This window comes from Myotis yumanensis, unplaced genomic scaffold (genome assembly GCF_028538775.1).
Source record: "Myotis yumanensis isolate MYYU_CA2020_CCGP unplaced genomic scaffold, mMyoYum1.0.hap1 SCAF_5, whole genome shotgun sequence".
In the NCBI taxonomy this organism is placed as follows: domain Eukaryota; kingdom Metazoa; phylum Chordata; class Mammalia; order Chiroptera; family Vespertilionidae; genus Myotis; species Myotis yumanensis.
In genome coordinates, this window is record NW_027223756.1 from 71,937,143 (window position 1) to 71,955,807 (window position 18,665).

At 39.0% G+C, this 18,665-nt stretch overlaps 2 protein-coding genes across 2 annotated transcripts; both read left to right on the top strand.

The window, feature by feature from the left end:
* Nucleotides 1-922: 922 nt before the first annotated feature.
* Nucleotides 923-3,188, top strand: LOC139011782 (disintegrin and metalloproteinase domain-containing protein 20-like). Its single transcript, XM_070417261.1, is given in 2 exon segments — nt 923-997; nt 999-3,188. Coding segments are annotated over 2 exon segments (2,265 nt in total).
* A 12,648-nt stretch (nt 3,189-15,836) lies between these two features.
* Nucleotides 15,837-18,044, top strand: LOC139011785 (disintegrin and metalloproteinase domain-containing protein 25-like). The gene is made up of 2 exons (XM_070417263.1): nt 15,837-15,877; nt 16,085-18,044. Exons 1-2 carry the CDS (start codon nt 15,837-15,839, stop codon nt 18,042-18,044), a joined length of 2,001 nt encoding a protein of 666 aa, XP_070273364.1.
* The last annotated feature ends 621 nt before the right edge of the window (nt 18,045-18,665 follow it).

An 18,665-nucleotide genomic window follows, 5' to 3' on the forward strand; every position in this document is an offset into this window, starting at 1 on the left:
AATAGTCATGGAGATGTAAATTATAGCATAGGGAGTACAATCAGTAATATTCTAATTATGTGTGTATTTTGTTAGATGGGTATAAGATTTATCAGGATAATCACTCAGTAATTTATATAAGGTCTAATCATTGGAGGCAATCTGGAAACTAATATGTAATATTGTATGACAACTCTAATTGAAAAATGAGAAATGATTTTTAAAGATAATAAAAATAAAAGAAAATTGAAAAGAAAAATTATATATTAACATTTATATCATGTCAATAGATACAAATAGAGACTCCATATCAAATATGATATATGTTCACCTTTCCATAAAGACCCTTTGTTTTATATATTTAATGTGAAAATTTTCACAAGTGTTTATGTACTAGTAGTTAAACAATAGTATCATTAATCACTAAGTGTAATGAACCAGGTTCAAAGGGTATCTGTCTATGACCAATTATCATTTTTTTGTACACACACAATCTCACACTGCCTTACAATTTCTTTTGTCTTTGAAAATATTTTTATTTATTTTAAGAGAGATAGGGAGGAAGAGGGAGAGATAGAAACATCCATGAGAGTGAAACATTGATTGGCTGCCTCTAGCATGCCCTCTACTGGGAACGCAACCACAACCTGGGTATATTCTCTGACTGAGAATCAAACCCATGACCTCTTGGTGCATAAGACAACAGTCAACCAACTCAGCCACATAGGGCCACGCTGCCATAAAGTTTCTAAAGGGCGAATGGGTGCAGTAGTCTGAGTTATTTCTTGAGCCAAACACTATTCCATTTGAACTATACTCTTTCTCTTACTTCTCCATCTTGGCCTGCTCATAACTGCCAACACAGTCTCTACTCTTCTTTTTATTTTCTCTTTTAGTGTGTACTCTGATGGTATGAGCCTGCCAGAGAACAGATTCAAAGTCAATGTTGAACACCCAGCTCAGAGGGAACAGTGATGCTTCCTGCCCATCCTATTTTGCTCTCACCAATGGCTGTGTATGGTGGCTCCATAATGGCTGTGAGTGAGGCCCTGGTGTGTGTGAGGAACACTCTCCTGTCACTCTGGCTGGGGGTGATTCTGTTCCCATATGGATGGTTCCAGGTTGTGCACACCCAGCGCCATGGTGCCCCAGAAGTGGTGATTCCCTTGAGGGTAACAGGCACTGGCATTGGCATGAAGACTAAAGACTGGCTCTCTTACAGAATGCATTTTGGGGGGCGGAATCAGCTCATACACATGAAAGTCAACAGGCATTTTCTGTCCAGACACTTCCAAGTGTTTACCTACTTGGACCAGGGCGCTCTTCTTGAGGACCAGCCTTTTGTAAAGAATGACTGCTACTACCATGGTTATGTGGAGGGGGACCCAGAATCCCTGGTTTCCCTCAGTACCTGTTTGGGAGGTTTACAGGGCATATTACAGACAAATGACATTGTTTACGAGATAGAGCCCAAGAGACGTTCTACCACATTTGAACATTTTATATATAAAGTGGACAGTGAGCAGGCACAATTGCCACCCATGAGATGTGGAGTAACAGATGAAGAAATAGCACGACAACTGAAGTTTCATGAGAGTGCTAATTTCACTTTGATGCAGAGTGGGTATGAAGGCTGGTGGACTCACAGGCGGCTTCTTGAACTGGCAGTGGTGGTGGACCACAATCGATATCTTCATCACCAAAGTAACACCACAGCTGTGCAGTATGAAGTACTACTTGTTGCCAATAAAGTAAATAACTTTTTGACTTCACTGGATGTTGATGTGGTTTTAATGGGAATTGAGGTTTGGACAGAAAAAAATCCAATTAAAATAGATAATATAGTAGATCTCCTGGAAGAATTTTGCATTTGGAAGCAAACTAGCTTTAACAGCCGCCTTCCACATGATGTTGCACATCTTTTTGTAAAACATAGCTATGGTATTACTCTTGGCATAGCCTTTATTGGAACAGTATGTAACTTTACATATAATTGTGGAGTGGAAAGTTTAATGTACAATAATTTGTATATGGTTGCATACACTATGATCCATGAGATTGGTCATAATTTCGGTATGCTACATGATGGACCAACTTGTACATGTGGACATAAAACCTGCGTAATGTTTCCAGGTATATCAGGTACAACAAGATTCAGCAACTGCAGCTATGCTAGCTTCATCAACACCACAGCAAGTCAAAACTGTATGTACATTTCATCAAATACAGGGAACATCTTCACACTTGCACGGTGTGGGAACAATGTGATTGAAGAAGGAGAAGAGTGTGACTGTGGCGCTTTACATTTGTGTATAAATGATCCCTGCTGTGAGTCAAATTGCATTCTGAAACCTGGGGCTGCTTGTGCTTCTGGGCTCTGTTGCAAAGACTGCCAGATCCTGCCCACAGGCAGAGTTTGTAGACAAGAGGAAAATGAGTGTGATCTCCCAGAGTGGTGCAATGGGACATCCTACCATTGTCCAGAGGATGTGTACTTGCAGAATGGGATGCCATGCAAGGGCGGTGGCTACTGCTATGAAAAGAGATGCAATAACCGTGAAGAGCAGTGTAGGAACATTTTTGGCAAAGAGGCCAAGAGTGCAAATCAGAGTTGCTACACAGAAATGAACACCCGCGGTGACCGTTTTGGGAACTGTGGTCTAATGAACTCTACATACGTAAAATGTGACATCTCAGATACCTTGTGCGGGAGGGTTCAGTGTGAAAACGTGACAGAACTTCCCCTTCTGAGAGATCATTCTACTGTGCATTGGACTCACTTCAATGGCGCCACCTGCTGGGGTACCGACTACCACTTCGGGATGACCATACCTGACATTGGTGATGTGAAAGATGGGACAGAGTGTGGGGCAGAACATGTCTGCATCCAAAGGAAGTGTGTCCATAGGTCACTTCTGGTAACTGATTGCTCACCTGAGACGTGCAATCTGAAAGGAGTCTGCAACAACAGACAGCACTGCCATTGCAACTCAGAGTGGGACCCTCCCTTCTGCCTGAAAAGAGGCCATGGAGGTAGTATTGATAGTGGGCCACCCCCTGGGAGAACAGTGAGGCAAAAGACCAATTACCTGGAACTACTTTGGTTGATTCATTTAATTCCTTTATTATGCTTGTTAATTTTGAGTTTTCTGACACGCAGAAGAACAGATAGGAGTGAAGAGCAGAATGTGGCACCTTCACACGAGTAAGAAGATCAAAATGTCAAGACTTTACCTAAGGAAGAAGAGAAAGATATTGCAATATCATCTGAGGAAGAACAGCAAAATGTTCCACTGCATTTTAGAAAGACAAGAAACAATTTACAATTTTTAAAAAGACGCCCAATTTCCTATGTAGTAAATTTTAGTCTCCTGGCTCTAGAAATGTTACAGCATGTGTCACAGACCATTGACATAATGTCTGAGAATTTTTATTATTTGTAATCATAAAACATTGGTCATTAAACAATTGGCAAAATATCTTAACTCCTAGAATATTACCATTTTTCCTTATTTTATAATTTTAGTGTTTAATTTTTCATGGAACTAGTCTCTGTGTTTCCTGAGCAAAAGTACAGCTAATGGATACTTTGTCTTGTGTTTTTAATTTGCTGTCTCAGTTCTATCTATCCTTCCCATTTGTACTCTGCTTTGTCACACAGGGAATGCAAACATAGAAATTCTTCTTCGCTAGTTCTCTCATTATTAGTTTCTACAACAGTTGACAACTAGAAGGAGACAGGAAACTTGAGAAATTTTCTGATTACTACTCATGCCAGTCCTGCCTCATTAACAGCTCTAGTCTTTAAAAGATAGTAACTTTCAGTCTGCACATTATTACTATATATAGTACACAGCTGGGCAAAAGTAGGTTTACATTGTGAGTTCACAAAACAGTTTAATTTTTTAAATAACAGTAATGATTTCATTATTTTCTATACCAAGGACTATAAACCTACTTTTGCCCACCACTGACAAGAACTTGCAACTTCCTCTGACTGGCTTATTTCACGTAGCATAATACTCTCCAGGACCTTCCAGGCTGTCTCAAAGGGTAAGAGACCCTTCTTTCTTAAACTGCATAGTGTTCCATTGTGTAAATGTACCACAGAATTTTTATCCACTCATCTACTTATGGGCACTTCACTTTGGGTTGTTTCCGAATCTTAGCTGTTATAAATAGATCTGCTATAAACACAAGGGCACATATATTCATTCCGATTGATGTTTCTGAATTCTTAGGTTATATTCCTAGAAGTGGGATCCCTAGGTGAAACGGCAGTGCAATTTTTTAAGCTTTTTGAGGGAATTCCATATTGTTTTCCAAAGGGGCTATACCAGTCTGCATTTCCACCAGCAGTGTACTATTTTTCCGTTTTTCTTTTTTGTTAACTCTTTCAATTTCCTAATTTGCCTTTATCTAATAATTAAAATGCTTGCTATTTTATTCCAGCTGTTAGATTTATCTGGCCTTCATACATTCAAAAATATTATTAATCTGAAAGGCACTACATGCTTTGAATACTCCCTGACAAATTACCTAAGGTTAGTATTTTCTGGACCCCAGGTAAACCCCCTAAAATATCAGAAAATAAAGGGATTACTTCTAAAATTCAGAGCTCAATTATTTTCTCAGGAAATCGTACAAACCATTGCACGGTGATATTTTTACTTCTCTCAGGTCGCCATTTTACTACATATTGGACTTCCTCTGCTGGGTTTCACATTGTTGACATATAGGTTTGAGGAGAAATAAGTAAAAGGAGGTCTCCATGAAAAAGTGTAAATAGAGAGGCAGTTGTTGCTTTTCATGAAAGGAAGTGAGAGGAAAATTATTCAAGAGAGAGAGAGAGAGAGAGAGAGAGAGAGAGAGAGAGAGATGTCCAGGCACACTGAATGAAAGAAGTAAGCAGAAACTGATAAAGCAAACTGGACATGGTAGCTCTACTGTTAAATTTTTGAGGAGCCTCCATACTATTTTCCACAGAGCCTGCACCAATTTGCATTCTCACCAATAGTGCACGAGAGTTCCCCCTTAATCTCAATATTGCTTAACGAGGCATATTCGGCTATGAAAATCCTTTGATCTATAAATCTTTGTGATGTGCTCATTTTTATACTTTCATAGAAATTTTTTAAAATAACACAATGTACCCAAAATGGACATTGTGGAAAAATAAAAAGTTTTTTACAACAGAATCTGCTCAAATCTCTTCCCTGTGTGTTTTATGGCCAAGTCTTACTGCTCCAACCTATTGCCTTTATTAAATATGAAAATGAAAGGTATTAAAAAACAAATGGAAGAACTAAGTAAATAGTAAAACAGCCCTAGATGGTTTGACTCAGTAGATAAAGCGTCAGTCTGTGGACTGAAGGCTCTCAGGTGCGATTCCAGTCAAGGGCACATGCCTGAGTTTCGGACTTGATCCCCAGTAGGGTACGTTCAGGAGGCAGTCATCAATGATTATCTCTCATCATTGATGTTTCTATCTCTCCCCTCTGCCTTCCTTGCTGAAATCAATAAAGATATATTTTTAAAAAGAAAAAGAAAGAAAGTAGTAAAACAAAAAGAAAAATTCTTTTAGAGAGTGAAAGTGAATCTAAATTAGATGTGTAATTGGAACTGTGGTAAAGAATGCAGAGGGGAATACTTTTCAATATTAAAAGCAAGTGCCTCTTTCAGTTATCAGAATTTGAACCTAACTAATAGCACTGATATTTTGAAGTAAAATAAAGATTGACTTGCGAAAGTGTCCTTTATAAAATGTAATTTTTCTAATGATTTTAAGATTATCCTTGTTTATTTAAATAGAGGAAAGTAACCATTATATAGTACTCCAGCAATTCTACTTGCGCTAAATTCAAAAATATTAACAGAAGGCATTCTTTGTACCGTTAATCAGTATGATTACCACACAGGTGACTTAATAATGTACTTATGTAATGGGAATTTCATCATCAAAATTAGAAGAAAGTGGAAGGTTTAGTAGTTGAAATAACTATCATCACACATGTGACCACTAAGCAAAATGTGAAATGAAAATTCAATAATTTTCTCACTATTTGACTTATGAATATGCTTACCAGAAATCCCAGCTGCCTAACCAATATATTAATCTAAACTTTTCATTATATTAATATTACTCTACAAATTGTGATTTCTTATTTTTTCTTTTTGGCAGTGTCTGTGAAAGGGGAGGCTGAGCTTATATACAGAAAATAAGGTTAAGAATTGGATCAATATGGGGAGAACCTCAGTTCACTATAGAGGAAGTAGAAAGGGAATGAGTGGATAAGAAGAAAATAATAATAATAAATTTACAAAAAATTGATTTAAAAATGGTATAAAAAATAAAAAAATAGCAAATAAAATAAAATAGAATGATAGGAAAAATAATGTGAAAAGAAATAGAAAATAAAGCAACAAACAAAAAAAAGAAAAATTTAAAAAGAAGGAAAAAAGATAACAAAATAATAATAAAATAAAAATGAAAAAGTGAAGTGTCGTTCCTTTGGCTGGCTTCAGATCCCACTCTTCTGTACTGTCTGTGGTTTCTCAGTTTCCTGTTGCTGGGACTGAAGGCCTTTCTTTAGACCAGTCCCTGTGGACTCTCAGGGACTATTTAAAAAAAATTTTAATTCTTTGTATCATTCAGGGTGTATTGTGGGTGTGGCTGCATTGGTTGCCTGGAGCCTGGAGGGAGGGGCTATCTCTTCAGGAGAAAATGGCTGCCCAGGTCCTGGGCTCATGTATGAGTCAGTGCCAGACTTGCTGCCACTTCTCCTGGACCCTCTCCTCTCCCCAGACTCCAGAAGTCTGCGCTTTCTCCTGTACCTAAGCCACAGGTGAGGGCCTGTATCTGAAAGGTCCTATGAACTAGGTTCAATGAAGAAAAGCACAAGCCACAGAGAGGGGAAAAACTGCACCTCTGCGAGCTCCTCTCCTGCCGGCACTGCACAGTCTGGTCAGCCCTTCAGGCTGCCCGCTCTGGGCTCAGTCTTTCGTGACTGTGGACCCATATCTAGACTCCCCTGCCACCAGCAGTCCTGTGGACCTCCTTTCCACAGTCAGACCCTGTGCCTGTCCCAAAGGACGTGTCTGGGTGCCGTGCGGTTTCCCTCTGACCCTCTGGGCTCAGAGGTCTAACAGATCTCTCCTGCCCAGATCCTTGATTTTACCTTTCTCCAGGGGTCTTCTGCCCTTCCCAACTGCAAATTGTCTCACAAGCTGAGTCTCCTTTGCCAATTTGGAGTGGATGTTATTTGTTTCAGCTGCTCATTCTATATTCTCTGGGACAAGACTCAGGACACATCTGTCTATTCCACTACCATTTTGTCCTCCCCTTCGTCCAAGTTCTTGACATCAGGCTTCAAGACCATGGCACTCAAACTGAGCATGGCCTTCTCCTTAATGAGCACAGGCCTGGGGAGAACAAATTCATGTATATTTACTTTCTTTAATTTTATCTGTTTTATTTTCTTGTTGCAGCTTTCTATATGGCATACCACATTACAGTTCACTGTCATATCTTCTTAGACTCCTCTTGGCTGTTATTCTTTCTCAATCTTCCCTTATTCTAGATGACCTTTACATTTTGAGGTATACTCATCTGGTATATCATAGAAAGTCCCTCAATTTTGGTTTTTCTGATTTTTTTTTTCATGATTTAAAAAGAGTTAATGGGTTCTAGGGAAGAGGATCACAGATGTAAATTGTCATATTTGTTTATTTGTTTATATCTGTGTTTTGCAAGATTTTTTTAAATTAACAAAACAGGTGGGAAACATTGATCTATGGGGCAATTAACTATGGGACTAAAAACATTCTAGTTTCTAAGTTGCAAAATAAACACATGTGGAAAACTTTGGCAACAAAATGTAAGATTAATTCTTTTCAATGAGTTCAGATTTCTGGCTTCCAGAACTTTGAGAGAATAAGCTTCTGCTGTTTTAAGCTCGTGCTAATATTTTTGTGGCAGCTGTAGTAAGCCAGAGCTACCCCTCACTCAATTTCCTCTGTGTTTGCATCTTAAAACATGATATATTTGTCAAAACTAAGGTACCCTCACTGGTACATTACTATTAAGTAAACTCTACTCTTTTCTTGGATTTCCCTACTTTTTATACAAACATCCTTTTTCTAATATAGACCCAACCAAGGTACTACATTGCCTTTGCTCAGGCCATATCTCATTAGTATCCCTGATATATGACAGTTTCTTCATCTTTGTTTTTTCATGGCTTTGAAAGTTTTGAGGGGTACTGATCAGTTATTTGGTAAAATTTTTGTTACTCTGATGTTTTTCGCATAATGAGACTGGAGTCACGGATTTTTGGTAAGGGTACCACAGAATAAAGTACCTTTCTAGTACATCATATCAGGGTTCAGGACATCAATATGGCATCACTGTTGATGTTAATATTGATCACTTGGTTAGGAGCACCTGCCAGATTTCTTTGCTCTAAAGTTACTATTTTTCTCCTTTCCATTTTCTGTTATTTGAAAGTGAGCAGTGAATTTGAGCTTACACTCAAGAGGAGTATTTAAATGTAGTTTTTGAAATATTTCTGTCAGGAACATTTTTCTTCTCATTTATTTTTTGCATTCAATCATTAATCATATCAGTGTAGTCTCCTGCGCCATGAATTTGTAACTTTCTCTGCTTCTTTAGTCATTTCAAATAAAATATGCCTCTGCTCTATTTTTCCATTCTAGCAATGGGACATTTCCAAACTTTGTTCTCCCTCTCTTTTACTTATAGAATATTAATTGAGTACCAGACATTATCTATATCTGAAGGATAATATGATACATATCATTTATTTTTTCTAGAATTTTATAACCTAGAAGGTTCTGTTATGTAACATTTACCTTGCTAGATCCTGAGGATGTAAAGTTACTTTAGAAACACCCAGATTACTACTAGATGACTTCTCCTTCTCCTCCCTCTCTTTCTTCTCCTCCACCACCTCCTCCTCCTCTTTCTCATTTTCCTCCTTCTTATTTACTCTCTGATACACACATTATTATTTAGCAGTATGTTGTAGGTCTCTTTTTCATTTCATTAGATTCATATTTATGTGTATTGTGAATGATCATCATCACAATAAGTCTAGTTAACATTTGTTACCATATATAGCTACAAACTTTTCCCTGGTAATGATAACTTTTAAGATTTTCTCTCTTAGCAACTAATTTTATTTCATTTTCAATACAGTATTACAAAAATAGTCACAATGCTGTACTTTACATCCCACTAATTTATTTACTTAGTAAAAACTGGATATTTTTACTTTTGACCTTCTTTACCCACTTCTCCCAAACATCACTCTAGCAACCACCAATCTGTTCCCTTTATAAATAAGCTATTCTTTTTTTAGATATTGTCTTTAAGGAAGACCATATGAATGACAAATAGCATATGTCTTATTGTTTCACATAGCATAATACCTTCAAGGTCCAGCTATTTTATATTGAATAGCAAGATTTAGTTTTTTTTAAAAAAAATGTGGTACATAATAGAATGTTATATAATAGAATGTTATCCAGCCATTATAAAAAATAAAATCATCATTTTAACATGCAATTGTTAGTAACAAATGATACGTGCATTTTTTTCACATGATTATTGGCAATCTGTGTATCTTCTATGGAAAGTTGCCTGGTCACACCTTTGTCTCTTTTTTAAGTGAGTAGGTTTTATACTTATTGTTGAGTTTTAAGAATCCTTGTATATGCTTGATATGACTTTTAACAAATAGGAGATGTATGTGTTTTCTCAAAGTGTGAAATTTGTGTTTTCATTTTTTAATGTATTTCTTAGAATAATGCTTTCAATTAAAATAAAGTTCAATTATTAATGTTTAATTTATAGATGGTAATTTTGGTGGTGTAGCTAATCATCCCTAAATCCATGTCCACAGATTTTTTCCTGTTTCACTTGGAAGTGTTATACATAATTATTCATATTATTTCAGATTTATACCTCAGGTGGAGGTAACATTTGCATAATGCAAGGTCTTTGTCTACATCTACATCTGTATATATATATAGAGATAGATAGATAGGAAGATGGATAGTATATAAGATATCTAAATGTTCCAAATGTTCTAGTACTATTTTTGACCATTTTCTTCATTTTTTTTGTCATCAAATGCTAGAAGAAAGGAAAGGTTTTCTTCAAATTTCTTAGGGAACCTGCCTCAGTCTGAAAATTAAACTGACAAAAACAGATTAACAGGATAAAAGCATGCAAATTTATTAAATTTTTGCATGTATATAGAAACTTTCACAAAGGAATGAAAACTTAAAGTGATCAGAGTCAATCTTTAGACAATAAATTTGTAAGAAATTGACAAAAAAAAGGGGATTTACACTAGTAATAGTAAGCGGTGAATAAGTAACTAGAAAGATAAAGTTTAGTTTAACAGGTCACCCCCCCCATAAGGGGTCACCCCCAAATTCTCTTTTTCAGTGACAAGAATGTCTTCCCTTGGGACAAGGAGGGCACGTTTTATGTGAGAAGTTTATCTCCTACTTTCAGGGAGACAAAGGAGGGTCAGAGTGTCCTTGTACCAGCTGTCTCTTAGGTTCATAGCAGCACAACTTACAGTAGTTAATATTTCAAAACAGCCCATCCGCAGATGAGTGGATAAAAAAATTGGGGTACATACACAATGGAATATTATGCAGTGGTAAAAAAGAGAAAACTTTTACCATTTACAACAGCAGGGATGGACCTGGAGGGTAATTTGCTAAGCAAGCCAGTCAGAGAAAGATTAGTATCACATGATCTCACTCATATGTAGAATCTAATGAACAAAATAAACTGAAAAACAAAATAGATAGAGACTTAGAAGCATAGAATAGACTGATGAATTTCAGAGGGAAGGCAAGGGAGCAGGGTGGGGGAGGGAGATGAACTGGGAAACTTACATGCATAAATGCATAGCCCATGGAGAGACAATAATGTGGTGAAGGCTTAGGAGGGATGTTGTGGGGTGAGGGAGTCAATGGGGAATAAAAGGGAAGACATTTATAATCTCTTCAACAATAAATTTAAATTAAAAAAGTGAAATAGAGTAAAATAAAAAATGGCAATAAATACATACCTATCAACAATTGAATAAAAACAAAATAGTGGAACAAGCAGAACAGAAATGAACTTGTGGATATAGAGAACATTTTGATGGTTGCCACATGGGGGAAGGTTGGGGGTTTGGTAAAAAAAAAAAAAGTGAAGGGATTAAAAAGTAAAAATTGGTAGTACCATAATAGTCATTGGAATATGAAGTAGAGCATAGCAATTATAATTTAAAATCTATATATATAAAAGTCTAACTGTCTGACTGACCGACCAGTGGTACATATGACATGCATGGCAATTTAAAAATGAACATTGACTCGCATGCACAATACATATAAAGCCCTTGCTGGTGCCAGTTGTACATGTGTGTTTTGATCAATTATTGTTGGTAGTGAATTTGGTTGTTTTTGTTAACATTCTGAAGCTAAAAGAAAGCAGAAGCATCAACAGAATATGGATGCAGACCAACTATTGGCACAACTGTCCCTGTCTGACACTGGCCTCCACTTAAATTAATTTGAAGACAGTTTCCCATGATGCCAGCATTTGCGATGACTATTAATAAATCACAAGGACAAACTCTAGACAGAGTAGGAATATTCCTACCTGAACCCGTTTTTGCACATGGTCAGTTATATGTTGCTTTCTCTCAAGTTCAAAGAGCATGTGATGTTAAAGTTAAAGTTGTAAATACTTCATCACAAGGGAAATTAGTCAAGCACAAGTCTGTTTTCACTGTTAATGTGGTAAACAGGGAGATATTAGAATAAGTTTAATCAATTTATCAGTCATTGGTTTTATCAATGTTGTTTTTATATCATGTTTTGGTTGTTTCTACATCATATTTTTATATCATGTCTTTGTTGTTATACAATGTTGTTATTGTTTGTTTATTAATCAGTTTATATATTATTTTTACATACATTTTACTAATTTTATTTCATTTTTCACACTTCTATTATACAGAAAGATCAAATAGCGATACTGAAATATTTCTTCTAATTGATTTCCTTTCATTGTGCATAAATCTGTGCATTGGGTCACTAGTATATAATAACTATGTACAGTGGTAAATGGGGATGACATTTATCAGGATAATCACTAAGTAAGTTATATAAAGTCTAATCACTGGGGTGTACTCCTGAAACTAATCCTATATAATAAAGAGGTAATATGCAAATTGACCATCATGCCCTCACACAAGATGGCCACCCCCATGTGGTCACAAGATGGCTGCCCCCATGTGGTCAAAAGATGGCAACACCCATGTCAATACAAGATGGCTACCACAAGATGGCCAGCAGAGGAGGGCAGTTGGGGGCGATCGGGCAGGCAGGGGAGCAGTTAGGCATCGATCAGGCTGGCAGGGGAGTGGTTAGGGGGTGATCAGTCTGGCAGGCAGAAGCGGTTAGAGGCAATCAGGCAGGCAGGTGAGCGGTTGGGAGCCAGAAGTCCAGGATTGTGAGAGGGATGTCTGACTGCCGGTTTAGGTCCGAGGGGTTCCACATTGGAGACTGTAGGCTGGGCTGAGGGACACCCCCCCCCCCCCAGTGCATGAATTTCATGCACTGAGCCTCTAGTATATAGTATTGTGTGCAACCTATAATTGAAAACTAAAAAATAATTTGAAAAATAATAAAAATAAAGTAAAATTGAAAATAAAAACTATATATTAATATTTATGGGGAGAAACCAAGATGGCGGCATAGGTAAACACCAGAAATTGCTGCCTCCCACAACAAATTCAAAAATACAACTAAAAGACAAAACAGACATCATCCAGAACTACAGGAAGGCTGGCTGAGTGGAAATTCTACAACTAGAAGGAAAGAGAAAAGCACATTGAGACTCAGAGGAGCTGCAGAGGTGGAGTGCAGAGGTACGGAGGCGACGTGGCAAGGGCTGGTGACTGAGGATGCGGCTGTCTTTTTGAATCAGGAGGAAGTCACAAGCCCCCGACTGCTCTGAACTCCGGTTCCAAAAAGTCTCTGGGGACCCGGACTCGTGCAGGGAGAGACTGGACAGTCTGGCAGCAGGCAGAACTTGGAACTCGAGGGCGGCTTTCTCTCAGAGGTGCTTGTAGCAATTACCAGGACACTGAGATGCAGGACCCTTAGGGCAGGGCTGAGGATCAGCCATAGCTGCTTGCTCCGCCCTGTTAATCCCCTGAGACCCTGCCCCACCCAAGCTGTGTGCAGAGACTTTTGCATATGAATGCCCTGGCCCTTTGCAATCTGAAAATTACCTAACAAACTGCAGCTGGGCCAGACAGATACAGAACTTCCAAAACAAGGCCCAAGGCCCCACAGCAGTTTGCATTGCTTCACAGCTGGGCCTCACCTGGGAACCTCTAAACCCCAAACAAGGAAGGGGAATCTGCAGATCTCTCCATAGCTCCTCCTGGGTAGCCTCAGGCAGAGGCTAAATTAGCCCCTCCTTAGAGATCCAAGAGCCAGTGTACCCAGTGGTCAGAGTGGGACCATCCAGATTACATCTCCTCATATCCATAAGGGACACACTCAGAGGGAAGACTCAGTGAGCACCAAAGCCCCACTGAAGCAAGTCTAGCCCCATAAGGGTGTCTTCAGCACAGAAATTTTCCCATTGTAGACACAGCTGATTCTCACAGTCAATTGGCCTGGAGGTCAATTCCTCCCAGTGATGCCTACAACAATCAAGGCTTAACTACAACAAGACTGTGCACAAAGCCTACAAAGGGGTGCACCAAGAGTGTCCACCTCAGGTAATTGGGGAGGCTGAGCCACTGGGCCCGATAGGACACCTAGCACACAAAGCCACTCTACTAACACAGGGAAGCATAAAAAATGCGGAGACAAAGAAACAAGACACAAATGACAGAAATGGAGGAAAGCAAACTACTGGATATAGAGTTCAAAACCACACTTTTAAGGTTTTTCAAGAACTTTCTAGAAACTGCCAATAAATTTAGTAAGACCCTCAAAAAGTCTGGTGAGACCGCCGGTAAATGTAGTGAGACCCTCAAGAAATCTAGTGAGACCCTCGAGGTTATGAAAAAGGACCAACTAGAAATTAAGCATACACTGACTGAAATAAAGGATATTATACAGAGTTCCAACAGCAGACTACAGGATCGCAAGAATCAAGTCAAAGATTTGAAATATGAAGAAGCAAAAAACACCGAACTGGAAAAGCAAAATGAAAAAAGAATCCAAAAATACAAAGATAGCGTAAGGAGCCTCTGGGACAGCTTCAAGCCAAACCAACATCCGAATTATAGGGGTGCCAGAAGAAGAGAGAGAGCAAGATATTGAAAACCTATTTGAAGAAATAATGACAGAAAACTTCCCCTACCTGGTGAAAGAAATAGACTTACAAGTCCAGGAAGCGCAGAGAACCCCAAACAAAAGGAATCCAAATAGGACCACACCAAGACACATCATAATTAAAATGCCAAGGGCAAAAGACAAAGAGAGAATCTTAAAAGCATCAAGAGAAAGACAGTCAGTTACCTACAAGGGAGTACCCATATGACTGTCAACTGACTTCTCAACACAAACTTTGCAGGCCAGAAGGGAGTGGCAAGAAATATTCAAAGTGATGAATGCTAAGAACCTACAACCAAGATTACTTTATCCAGCAAAGCTATCATTCAGAATTGAAGGTCAGATAAAGAGCTTCACAGATAAGGAAAAGCTAAAGGAGTTCATCACCACCAAACCAGTATTATATGAAATGCTGAAAGGTATCCTTTAAGAAGAGGAAGAAGAAGAAAAAGGTAAAGATACAAATTATGAACAACAAATCCACATCTATCAACAAGTGAATCTAAAAATCAAGTGAATAAAAAATCTGATGAACAGAGTAAATGGTGAATATAATAGAACCAGGGGCATAGAAAGGGAGTGGACTGACTATTCTTGGTGGGGGGGAAGGGATGTGGGGGATGCGGGAAGAGACTGGACAATAATCGTGCACCTATGGATGAGGACAGTGGGGGGGGGGGGCGGTGAGGGCGGAGGGGGGGGGAGCTATGGGGGGAAAAGAGAGGAACAACTGTAATAATCTGAACAATAAAGATTTAATTTAAAAAATATATATATTTATATCAAGTCCAAAGGTGTAAATAGGGACTCCCTCTCAAACATGATATATGTTCACCTTTATATTAAGGCCAGTCATTTTATATATTTATCGTGAAAATATTCTCACATGTTCATGTAGTTAACAGTATCATTAATCATTGTGTGTCATTCATCTAGGTTCAAAAGGTGTCAGTCTATGACCAATCATCATTATTTTGTACACAAAACAGTCTCACACTGCCTTACAATTTCTTTTTTTTAATATGTTTTATTGATTTTTAGAGAGAGAAAAAGGAAGAGGGAGAGAGAGATAGAAACAACTATGAGAGAGAAACATTGATCAGCTACCTCCTGTATGCCCCCTACTGGAGGTCAAACCCTCAACCTGGGCATGTTCTTGACCAGGATTCAAACCAGTGACCTCTTGGTGAATGGGACAGCAGTCAACCAACTTTGCCACATGGGCCAGGGTGTCTTAAAATTTCTTAACGGCAAATGAATGCAGTATTCTGTGTCATGTCTTGAGCCAAACACTAATCCATTTTAACTCTTGTCTTTTCCTCCACCACCTTGGCCTTCCCCTAACCGCCAACACAGTCTCTACTCTTCTTTTTGTTTTCTCTTCCAGTGTGCTCCTCTGATAACATGAGCGTGCCAGAGAACAGATTCAAAGTCAATGCTGAATACCCAGCTCAGAGGGAACACTGATGCTTCCTGCCCGTCCTATTTTGCTCTCACCAATGGCCGTGTATGGTGGCACCATAATGGCTGTGAGAGAGGCCCTGGTGTATGTGAGGAACATTCTGCTGCCATTCTGGCTGGGGGTGATTCTGTTCCCATATGGATGGTTCTTGATTGTGCACGCCCAACGCCATGGTCCCCCAGAAGTGGTGATTCCCTTGAAGATAATAGGCACTGACCCTGGCATGAAGACTGGAGACTGGCTCTCTTACAGAATACATTTTGGGGGGCGGAATCAGTTCATACACATGAAGGTCAAAAGGCATTTTCTATCCAGACACTTCCGAGTGTTTACCTATTCGGACCAGGGCATTCTTCTTGAGGACCAGCCTTTTATCCAGAATGACTGCTACTACCATGGTTATGTGGAGGGGGACCCAGAATCCCTGGTTTCCCTCGGTACCTGTTTGGGGGGCTTGCAAGGAATATTACAGACAAATGACATTGTTTATGAAATAGAGCCCCATACACTTTCTACCACATTTGAACATTACATATATAAAGTGGACAGTGAGGAGACACAATTGCCACCCATGAGATGTGGAGTAACAGATGAAGAAATAGCACGACAACTAAAGTTTCAAGAGAGTGCTAATTTCACTTTGATGCAGAGTGGGTATGAAGGCTGGTGGACACATAACCGGCTTCTTGAACTGGCTGTGGTGGTGGAACACAATCTCTATCTTCATCACAAACGTAACACCACAGCTGTGCAGTATGAAGTATCACTTGTAGTCAATGCAGTAGATAACTTTCTGAATTCACTGGATGTTGATGTGGTTTTCATGGGAATTGAAGTCTGGACTGAAAAAAACCCGACTTCATTAGATAACATAGGTGGTGGTCTAGGCGGATTTTGCAATTGGAAGCAAACTAGCTTTAATAAGCGCATTCCTCATGATGTTGCACATCTTTTTGTAAAGCGTGACTATGGTATGGTTTTTGGCCTGGCCAATGTGGGAACAGTATGTGACTATGAATTTAATTGTGGAGTGGAAACTTTAATGGATGATACTTTACATTCTTTTGCATATACTGTGGCACATGAGATTGGTCATAATTTTGGTATGCATCATGATGTACCACCTTGTACATGTGGACATACAAACTGCCTCATGGTTCCAGTAAAATCAAGTGGAACTACATTCAGCAACTGCAGCTATGCTAGCTTCATGGACACCCTTGCTACAAGAAATTGTATGTACATTTCATCAAATACAGGGAACGTCTTCACACTTACATGGTGTGGGAACAGTGTCATTGAAGAAGGAGAAGAGTGTGACTGTGGCGCTTTACATTTGTGTATGAAAGATCCGTGCTGTGAGTCCAACTGCACTCTCAGCCCTGGGGCTACTTGTGCTTCTGGGCTTTGTTGCAAACGCTGCCAGATCGTTCGAAGAGGAAAAGTCTGTAGAAAAAAGGAAAATGAGTGTGATCTCCCAGAGTGGTGCAATGGGACATCCTACCATTGTCCAGAGGATGTGTACTTGCAGAATGGGATGCCATGCAAGGACGGTGGCTCCTGCTATGAAAAGAGATGCAATGACCGTGAAGAGCAGTGTAGGGACATTTTTGGCAAAGAGGCCAAGAGTGCAAGTCAGCGTTGCTACACAGAAATAAACACCCGAGGTGACCGTTTTGGGAACTGTGGTCTAATGAACTCTACATACGTAAAATGTGACATCTCAGATACCTTGTGCGGGAGGGTTCAGTGTGATAACGTGACAAAACTTCCCCTTCTGAGAGAACATTCTACTGTGCATTGGACTCACTTCAATGGCGCCACCTGCTGGGGTACCGACTACCACTTCGGGATGACCATACCTGACATTGGTGATGTGAAAGATGGGACAGAGTGTGGGGCAGAACATGTCTGCATCCAAAGGAAGTGTGTCCATAGGTCACTTCTGGTAACTGATTGCTCACCTGAGACGTGCAATCTGAAAGGAGTCTGCAACAACAGGCAGCACTGCCATTGCAGCTGGGAGTGGGACCCTCCCTTCTGCCTGGAAAGAGGTCATGGAGGTAGTATTGATAGTGGCCCACCCCCTTGGAGAAAAAGGATTAAAATCAGGAAAGAGAACAAGTACCTGCTACTACTCTCGTTGACCCGTTTTATTTGTTTATTAGGCTTGCTAATTTTTGCGGTTCTTAACTTTCAGCACAACAGATAAGAACGAAGAGCAGAATGTGCCAACTTCACATGAATAAGAAGAGCAAAATGCCAAGATTTTAGTCAAAGAAGAAGAGCAAGATATTCCAATTACATCTAAGGAAAAACAGCAAAATGTTCTACTACTTTTTGGAAGACAAGGAACAATTCACTATTTCAAAGAAGAAGTTCAGTCTGACCTGATTTCCCGTGTAGGAAATTTTAGTCTCCTGGCTGTAGAAATGTTACAGAATGTGTCACAGACCATTGACATAATGCCCAAGAATTTTTATTATTTGGGATCCTAAAATATTGACCATTAAACGATTCCCCAAATATCCTAATTTCTTCAATATTACTCCTTTTTTATTTTAAATAGTATTTTACTTTTCAGGGAATTAGCCTCTTTGTGTTTCCTCAGAAAAGGTACAGCTAATGGATATTGTTTATTTGTGTGTTTTTAAATTGATGTCTCAATTCTATCCATACTTCCCATTTGTACTCTGCTTTCTCACACAGAGAATGCAAATATAGAAATTAAATGTCTTCTTTGCCAGTCCTCATTGCTACCTTCTTCAATAGTTGGCAACTAGAGGGAGACTGAAAACCTGAGAAATCTTTTTTTTTTAATTCTTTATTGGTT

Bases quoted from the DNA above. Each gene is read 5' to 3' on its own strand.
- LOC139011785 (XM_070417263.1), top strand. From the start codon at position 15,837: ATGCTTCCTGCCCGTCCTATTTTGCTCTCACCAATGGCCGT. The intron at 15,878-16,084 runs GTATGGTGGCAC...GCTCTCTTACAG, and splicing joins TTGCTCTCACCAATGGCCGT to AATACATTTTGGGGGGCGGA.